General features: G+C 46.2%; 1 protein-coding gene across 1 annotated transcript in view; it reads right to left on the bottom strand.

Moving 5' to 3' along the window:
• The window catches only part of HM13 (histocompatibility (minor) 13), an 80,505-nt gene that overhangs the window by 42,710 nt on the left and 28,008 nt on the right, over window positions 1–9,787 (bottom strand). Inside the window, exon 3 of the mRNA XM_011979878.1 lies at window positions 2,389–2,487. Coding sequence (XP_011835268.1) covers window positions 2,389–2,487 — 99 coding nt within the window. The remainder of the gene's footprint in view (window positions 1–2,388; window positions 2,488–9,787) is intronic.

Here is a 9,787-nt window from a genome sequence, read left to right on the forward strand (position 1 = left end):
GAGGGAGCTATGAAATAGGAAATAGGTGTTAAAAAATTATGTTTTTGGCCAGGCGCAGTGGCTCACACCTGTAATCTCAGCACTTTGGGAGGCCAAGGCAGGTGGATTACCTGAGGCCAGGATTATAGCAAGGTGAAACCCTGTCTCTACTAAAAATACAAAAATTAGCCGGGCATGGTGGCACGCACCTGTAATCCTAGCTACTTGGGAGGCTGAGGCAGGAGAATTGTTTGAACCTGGGAGGTGGAGGTTGCAGTGAGCCGAGAATGTGCCACTGCACCCCAGCCTGGGCAAGAGTGAGACTCCATCTCAAAAAAAAAAAAAAGGTTTTTTATTCACTCACAGACTGGAAAAAACTAAAAATTTTGGTGCTATCCAATGCAGGTGAGCGCCTGGGTAGGCCAGCACGCTTGTAACTGTCAGTGGGAATGTAAAATGATACAATCTTTTTGGAGGGTGATTTGGCACTATCTAATTACAAATGGAGATGCATTGGACCTGGTAGACCTACTGCAGATAAACTTGAAGAAAATAAGTGCACAAATTAGGTGTATGAAGTATTCACGACAATACTGCTATGATACCCCCAACACGGGACAGATCTTAAACACCCTCAGGGTACACTGTAAAACAGAACCATGAACAGCTGTTAAAAAGAATGAGAGAGGCTGGGCATGGTGGCTCATGCCTGTAATTCCAGCACTTTGGGAGGCTGAGGCGGGTGGATCACAAGGTCAAGAGATCAAGACCCTCCTGGCCAACATGGTGAAACCCCATCTCTACTAAAAAATAAGAAAATTAGCTGGGCATGGTGGCACGCACCTGTAGTCCCAGCTACTCGGGAGGCTGAGGCAGAAGAATCGCTTGAACCACGGAGGCGGAGGTTGCACTGAGCTGAGATTGCTCCATTGCACCCCAGCCTGGCAACAGAGTGAGACTCCATCTCAAAAAAAAAAAAAAAAAAAGCTAAACATACGCTTTTTAAAAGGCATACTGTCCCCCAGGCTGGAGTCCCCCGTCCATCCGTGGGGGATGGGGGTTAGATCCAGTGGATGGATGCAGTGGCTTATGCCTGTAATCCCAGCACTTTGGGAGGCAGAAGTGGGAGGATTACTTGAGCCCAGGAGTTTGAAACCAGACTGGGCAACAAAGCAAAATCTTATTTCTAGTAAAAGAAAAAATTGGCTGGGTGCAGTGGCTCACACCTATAATCCCAGCACTTTGGAAGGCCGAGGCGGGCAGATCATGAGGTCAGGAGTTCAAGACCAGCCTGACCAACACGGTGAAACCCTGTCTCTACTAAAAATACAAAAATTAGCTGGGTGTGGTGGTGTGTGTCTACTCCCAGCTACTCAGCTGGCTGAGGCAGGAGAATCACTTGAACCCAGGAGGTGGATGTGGTAGTGAGCCGAGATTGCGCCACTGCACGCTAGCCTGGGCGACAGAGCAAGACTCTGTCTCAAAAAAGAAAAAATTAGCCGGGTGTGGTGGCGCGTGCCTGTAGTCCCAGCTACTTGGGAGGCTGAGGCAGGAGGATCTCTTGAGCCTAAGAGGTTGAGGCTGCAGTAAACTGTGATGGCGCCATTACACTCCAGCCTGGGGGACAGAGTGAGACCCTGTCCTAAAATAAATAAATAAAAAGCCCAAAAGGAGATACACCAAATTGTTAATGACTACTTCTGTGTTGTGGAATTTATTTTTTCCTCTATTGATATACTTTCTTTAGTTTTTCTGAATATATTACTTTTATAATCCAGAAAATAGTACAACTAAAGAGAGTTTGCAGTAACATGAGAAAATGTTTATGATGTTATTAATGTGAAGTGAAAAAAGCAGCTACAAACTGAATACACCATGTGGTCACAGCTACGGAGAAACCATGCACAGGGAGAAACAGTGGAAGGACACACCTCCGAAGGGCAACTGTGACTGTCTCTGGTAGTGGGGTTTTGGATGACTGCTGTTTTTCCCTTTTTACTTTTCTGTGTTTTCCAGGTTTTCAACACTGAGCCTGTGTAACTTTTATTGGGAAAATAAACCTCGATAAATTAAAAAAAAAAAAAAAAAAAAAAAAGGCCATTAGTATGGTAGAGGTATGTCTGGGCACAAGCTATACCCCATCCCAACATAAACAGCACAATGAAACCAAACTGATATCACACAAACAAAACAAAAAGCTACATGGAGAAAAGAAATACAGACTAGTGAGAAAGGGCCCCAAACACTAACAGTTGTTGTCTTTGGGTAGCTCTAAGGGAGAATTATTAATTTTTCTCTCTTCTTTATTTTCTATAAATGAACATGCATGGCTCTTGTGATGGGAAAAATAAAATAAAATAAGATAAAATCATTTAGATCAAATGACACAACAGGTGGCAAAAGACTTACTTTGAAAAAGAGGTAGAGCCCCAAGAGTGTGCAGCTGGCGATGATGGGGAAGCGGGCGGCATCCCGGCTGGTGATTGTTTCAGGCATGTCCGAAGCATTCTAGAGGAGAGAAGAATGGCAATAGCTCAGCACGGCTGGTTCCCATGTGTTCCTGCAAGGCTCTACAAATGCTGTTCCCTGGGCTAGGGATGCTGCCTGCCTCATCCTGGGGCAGGATGCTCTGATCCTGCCACTGTTTTTTTTTTTTTTTTTGAGACGGAGTCTTGCTCTATCACCCAGGCTGGAATGAAGTGATACAATCTTGGCTCACTGCAGCCTCCACCTCCTGGGTTCAAGTGATTCTTCTGCCTCAGTCTCCCGAGTAGCTGGGACTATAGGCATGTGCCACCATGCACAGCTAATTTTTGTATTTTTAGTAGAGATGGAGTTTCACCATGTTGGCTAGGCAGGTCTTGAACTGACCTCAAGTGATCCACCTGCCTTGGCCTCCCAAAGTGCTGGGATTACAGGTGTGAGCCACCACGACTGGCCGATCCTGCCATTCTGCCATAAGGAGATCTGGACCCTGATCAAGAGACCAAGGAGAACCCAGGGCATATGTGACACATCTGGGGAGAGGGGCTATGGCAGAGGCCATTCCAGTATGGAATAACTGAAAGAAGAAAACTTGGACACGAGTGATGCCACAGCAGTTTCAGACCTCTCGAAGAGAATTGTTTTCAATTTTCTAATGGATCATCTAAGAGGGAAAAATGACTATTCTGTCATCCAGTAGGTAATTAATATTATGAGTTGAAATTAACAACAAACAAGACAATGGCTGAAACTGCACATAGGGAGACACCAACTGTGAGGAGAAGCAAATCTTGACAAAACTTAAATTTAAGAAATTTGACTGGCAGACTTGAAAATGGTAAAAATAAAAGCCACAATTAAATTTATAATGGCAGATGCTACAGTTGGCAAGAATGTGATGTGGGTAAAGAACTGATGAAGGATAAATATTTACATGAAAAAGAACTAAATGCAATAAAAACAATTTCAGTGTTATAAAAATGAAAAGAATTAAAAATGCAGTAACAGACCAACGTAGGAATAAATTAGTTTCACAGAATTTATGCCAAAGAAGGCTGGGCACAGTGGCTCACGCCTGTAGTCCCAGCACTTTGGGAGGCCGAGGTGGGTGGATCACAAGGTCAGGAGTTCAAGACCAGCTTTGGCCAACATGGTGAAACCCCGTCTCTACTAAAAATACAAAAATTAGCCGGGTGTGCTGGCACACGCCTGTAATCCCAGCTATGGGAGGCTGAGGCAGGAGAATCACTTGAAACCAGGAGGCAGAGGTTGCAGTGAGCCAAGATCATACCACTGTACTCCAGCCTGGGCGACAGAGTGAGACTCTGTCTCGGCGGGAGGGGAGGGGAAAGAGAATTGATGGTGAAGAACTTTCTTTTTTTTTTTGAGATAGAGTTTCACTCTGTCACCTAGGCTAGAGTGCAGTGGCACAATCTTGGCTCACTGCAACCTCTGCCTCCTGATTCAATCAATTCTCCTGCCTCAGCCTCTTGAGTAGTTGGGACACAGGTACATGCCACCATACCTGGCTAATTTTTGTTATTTTTTGTAGAGGGGGGTTTCGCCATGCTGGCCAGGCTGGTCTCAAACTCTTGGCCTTAGCCTCACAAAGTGCTGGACTACAGGCGTGAGCCATTGTACCCAGCCAGAAGTTTCTAATGAAAAATTATCAATGATAATATAGTACTGGTATAAATTTCTTTTCTTTCTTTTCTTTTTTTTTTTTTGGTATAAATTTGTATTCCAAACAGGGTCAAAAGCTTTCAGGATCACAGTGCTCTCTACCTGCCCTCTCTCTGCTAGGCAAAATCCTCACAGTCCTCAAGGGCCTAGTAAATGTCACTGCCATGAAGCCCTTCCAGATTTTCCCACTGGGACAAGCCTACTCTGCAACTGTTTTGTATCATGGCTACCGAAAGTCCTAACAATGCCAGATTAGACTTCTGCTCATGCTGAAGTCCTTCCCATAGTAGCCACAGACTCATTACAGTGCCTGAGATTCTACCATCACCATGTCCATCCTGCGAGTAAAACACCAGCATCCCTAGAAGACGGGATCACATTCAGTTACGGAGACTCACAAATATTTTGGCTCATAAAAACCAACAATAAAAAACCTGCTAAGAGAGAGGGTGTCTGGAGAAGGTAAGGCTGGCTCAGAGAGGCCCTAGTGTCCCAGGTGGAAGGTTGCAAAGAGGGAAGGAGATGGGGCAGAGGGCAGTAAGGCCACAAAATGACTACTAGGAGAGGGAGGTGTGGGCTAGATTCGAAATCCTGGGCTTAAGTAATCCTCATGCCTCAGCCTCCCAAGTAGCTGGGATTACAGGCATTTGCCACTGTGCCCGGCTAAAGGAAGTACATAGACAGCACTGGCCTAGAGTATAAACCTGTCCAGCCTTTTGGGGAGGGCAATTTGGCAGGATGCATTAAATTGAAATTTCCACATGCCCAAAGATACAAAAAGAAGAGCCACAGAACAAGAACTACAAATGGCTCTTAATAGTAAAAAAAGAGTGTTTATTCTCACTCTTAATGAGCTCAAACTAAAGCACACTGAGATTCTGTTTTTTGTCTATCAGAAAGGTAAGAATCCACACACTGGGTAACCTACTGAGTCGGTGGGGCTATGGGGGAAAGAGGTAGTCTCCCACACTGCCTATGGGAGTCAATCTGTCTTCCTGTAGAAAGCAACTAGGCAATACATAAAAAATCACAAATGCACATACCCTTTGACCAAGCAATTCCACCTGTGGGAATTCTCCCTACAGATATAGTTCACACATAAGTAAAATGCTACACATAAAGTGTATCCAAGGTATTCCTTGCTCTGTTAATGGCATGCTGAGTGACTGTGTTTACTTCTCTGTCAAACAGGAGGATAATCTCTAGCCTCACTTCAAAAAAGGTCTAAAAGCCTTCTTTTTTTAAAAAAAAAAGAAAAGAAAAAAAGCGACAGGGTCTTGCTCTATTGCCCAAGCTGGAGTGCACAGCTCACTGCAGCCTTGAACTCCTGGCATCAAGTGATCCTCCTGCCTTGGCCTCCCAAAATGCTGAGATTATAGGTGTGACCCACCACACCCAGTCCCATAAGAGTCTTAAACTAAATGAGATATGGGATGCGAAACAGCCTGGCAAACTGTAAAGTACTGTGCTTGTATTGGGGGTTGTGACTATCAGGGAGAGGTGAGTGAGGAGGCCCCTAACCACACCCTTGCCTATGCATGGCTGAGGCAGCCCAGGCACTGGGCTGGAAGGTAGACTATCCCCTCTGGAGCCACTGGAGGCAGCTACATGTGAGTCACTTGGATGGCTTTGCCAGGAGGTGGGAGCGGGGTAGGTGAGCAATACCCACATGAGAGGCCCGGTTTCCTTCCTTCCCTATTCTCTCCCAACCCTTGGCTTCTGCTTTTGCCAGTAGTGTGCTGTTGGACTTGGGCAAGTTCCTCATCCCCTCTGAGCACCTCCACACATTCAATACATTTCCTGTGTAGCAGTAGTATGGATACAAAAATGAGTTCCTGATCTTGACGCACTCACAGGCAGGTAGGTTAATACTGTGACATGATACGTATCACAGAGAACATATATTCTATTTTATGGAATGCAAAGCAAAACTGGCTGGGCATGGTGGCTCATGCCTGTAATCCCAGCACTTTGGGAGACGGAGGCGGGCAGATCACCTGAGGTCAGGAGTTCGAGACCAGCCTGGCCAACATGGTGAAACCTCGTCTCTACTGAAAATACAAAAATTAGCTGGGCATGGTGGTGCGCACCTGTAATCCCAACTACTCGGGAGGCGAGGCGGGAGAATAGCTTGAACCTGGGAGGCAGAGGTTACAGTGAGCCGAGACTGAGCCACTGCACTCCAGCCTAGGTGACAGAGCGAGACTCTGTCTCAAAAAAAAAACAAAAAAAAACAGCCTGGCCAACATGGTGAAACCCCGTCTCTACTAAAAATACAAAAATTAGCCAGGTGTGATGTTGTGCGCCTGTGGTCCCAGCTACTCAGGAGGCTGAGGCAGGAGAATTGCTTGAACCCGGGAGGTGGAGGCTGTAGTGAGTGGGGATCGTGTGACTGAACTCCAGCCTCAGCAACAGAGTGAGACTCTGGCTCACACACACACACACAAAGCCTCCCCCAAAACAAAACCCCAAACAGGCTATTATAACGCAGTGTGACACATGATGCAACAGACACGTTTATCAATGTGACACACAGTATCAACATCAGCAGTTATGAAGGGACTCTGAGGTCAGGAAGCCCATTTGGACTCCCAGCTCTACTTCTTCCCAGCTGTGGGACCTTGGGAAAGTGATTTTTTTCCCCCCTAAGCCTTGGTTTCCTCAGCTGTAAAATAAGTTGTGAGGATTCTGATTTCTGCTTTGGAAGTACTGAGCATTGTGCCTTGAGTCATCATGTAAACTGTATACACCATTTGTATCATTATTAAGCACAAGGGAATCACGAGAAGGCCAACAAGACACTATTTCTGCAGAGAAGTAAAGGAGTCAGAGGTGGCAAGAGCAGGTACCACTTAAGCAAGGCCCTGATGGTCAAGCACAGGGTCTGGTAGTTTGGAGCCAGATAAATGCTGACTGGGTTGAGGAGTCTGCTTTTTTTTTTTTTTTTTTAGTGGAGTTTTGCTCCTTTTGCCCAGTTTTGCTCCTTTTGCCCAGGCTGGAGTGCAATGGCACAATCTCAGTTCACTACAAATCAAGTGATTCTCCTGCCTCAGCCTCCCAAATAGCTGGGATTACAGGTACACACCACCACACACGGCTAATTTTGTATTTTTAGTAGAGACGGGGTTTCACCATGTTGGCCAGGCTGGTCTCAAACTCCTGACCTCAGATGATCTGCCCGCCTTGGCCTCCCAAAGTGCTAGGATTACAGGTGTGAGCCACCACTCCCAGGTGGAGGAGTCTGCTTTGTGTACAAGGAAAGGAAGTACTTATCAAGCAAAAGATGTGCACATGCAGAGGCTCAGGGCTGTCAAAGGATACATAGGACTCTGGGGCTTCACCTACAAACCAGTATTATGGCTCATTTCCACATATTCCTTTCAATTCAGCTCAGCACTCTGGGTGGGAAAAGGCCTAATCTTATTCAGTGACAAACCAAGGTTGGACAGATCCTGTCCATCACACAGAGGACTCTGGTCTCCTTTGTGGGTGACTTATAAATATCCCATGCTGCAATGTTGAGTCAGAATGGGAGACCGGACAGTAATCCCAGCACTTTGGGAGGTCAAGGTGGGAAGATCGGTTGAGCCCAGGAGTTTGAGACCTGCATGGGCAACATGAAGAAACTCTGCCTCTATTAAACAAACAAACAAACAAAAAGAAGGGGAGACTTGAAATCTGACGATAATAGTAATAACAATAACATTACTTCACTGTTCTAGGTACTTTACATGTTTTCATCCTCACAAAAACCCCACAAAGCAGGTACTTTTTGTGTGTGTGTGTGTTTTTTTTTTTTTTTTGAGACAGTCTCACTCTGTTGCCCAGGCTGGAATGCAGTGGCGCAATCTCGGCTCACTGCAACTTCTGCCTCCTGGGTTCAAGCAATTCTCCTGTCTCAGCCTCCCGAGTAGCTGGGACTACAGGCATGTGCCTCCACGCCCAGCTAGTTTTTTGTATTTTTAGTAGAGACGGGGTTTCACCGTGTTAGCCAGGATGGTCTTGATCTCCTGACCTCGTGATCCGCTTGCCTCGGACTCCTAAAGTGCTGGGATTACAGGTGTGAGCTACTGCAGCCAGCCGGAAAGGTACTTTTAATAGTTCTTTTACAGATGAGGAAGCAGAGGCCTAGAGAGGTGAAGTAACTTGCTTAGTGTCACACAGCTGGTGAGTGCCAGAGCTAGGATTCAAACTGAGGCAGTCCAGTTCCAGACCCTAAACTCTTGGCAGCTGTTTCCTAGAAGACCTCTATCTTTCTTATCCGGAAATTTCTGTTGGAAAGTTGTAACAGGAAGATACTTGGGAAGCCTGCAACCTTTCTGAGGAACAGAATCCTGAAGGTAACTGAACAGTTAATCTTTGTAGTTACAAAAATACTAAAAAGTTGTTAGGATTCTTTACCAATCCAATTGGGATTTTTTAACCAGATGTGCATATGTAAATACAATAGCTCCTGCAACACGAAACACAATTAGAGAGTGGGGGAAAAACCTGACACAAACAGCAGAAGTAAATGTAGCTTCCAGTGACATTCTGCATGTTGTTATCAGAGCGGAAACAAAAGCTGTAAGAGAGGACAGATGCCTGCTTCAAGCCAGTGGCACGGCTGAAGCTCTCGGAGCACTGCGTCTATGCCATGCCCTGGAAATGATCCGGAATTCATCGGCCATTCTGTTACTGTTGCCCCAGCTGGAGACTCCAGGGTCTCCACTCCTTACCACAATATCCAGTCACTCAACTCTCCAAGGTTACCTTTCTTGACCTAACTTCCTACCCCAATCCTTTGACCCCCATTGCTGTCTTCACAACCCCTGCACCAACATTACACTTTTCCCTCCTGCCTATCACCCACCCTGCCATGAGCTCTTTCTAAAGCCCATACCTGATTGTATAATGTACCTGCTTACAAACCTCTGGAGAGGCCAGGCACAGTGGCTCATGCCTGCAATCCCAGCACTATGGGAGGCCAAGGCGGGCGGATCACTTGAGGTCAAGCGTTTGAGACCAGCCTGGCCAACATGGTGAAACCCTGTCACTACTAAAAATATAAAAATTAGCTGGGTGTAGTGGCACGCGCCTGTAATTCCAGCTACTTGGGAGGCTGAGGCACGAGAATTGTTTGTACCCGGAAGGCGGAGGTTGCAATGAGCCAAGATCACACCACTGCACTCCAGCCTGGCCAAAGAGTGAGACTCTGTCTCAAAAAAACAAAAAACAAAAAACAAAAACCTCTAGAGAACAGACTACTCCACAGTCATTAAACAAGAATTGAGGTCATTGCTGTGGGAAAGTAAACTGATACAACCTCTGTAGTGGACCATATGGTAAAATCTATCTAAATAAAAAGTGTGGGCTGGGCACAGTGGCTCACGCCTGTAATCCCAGCACTTCGGAAGGCCGAGGCTGGCAGATCACCTGAGGTCAGGAGTTTGAGACCAGCCTGGCCAACATGGTAAAACCCCATCTGTACTAAAAATATGAAAATTAGCTGGGTGTGGTGGGTGCGCGCCTGTAATCCCAGCTACTCGAGAAGCTGAGGTGGGAGAATTGCTTGAACCCAGGAGGCAGAGGTTGCAGTGAGCTGAGATGGTGCCACCGCACTCACACTCCAGCCTGGGCGACAGAGTGAGACTGTCAAAAA

This window comes from Mandrillus leucophaeus, unplaced genomic scaffold (assembly GCF_000951045.1).
Source record: "Mandrillus leucophaeus isolate KB7577 unplaced genomic scaffold, Mleu.le_1.0 Scaffold206, whole genome shotgun sequence".
NCBI classification, from domain to species: Eukaryota; Metazoa; Chordata; class Mammalia; order Primates; family Cercopithecidae; genus Mandrillus; species Mandrillus leucophaeus.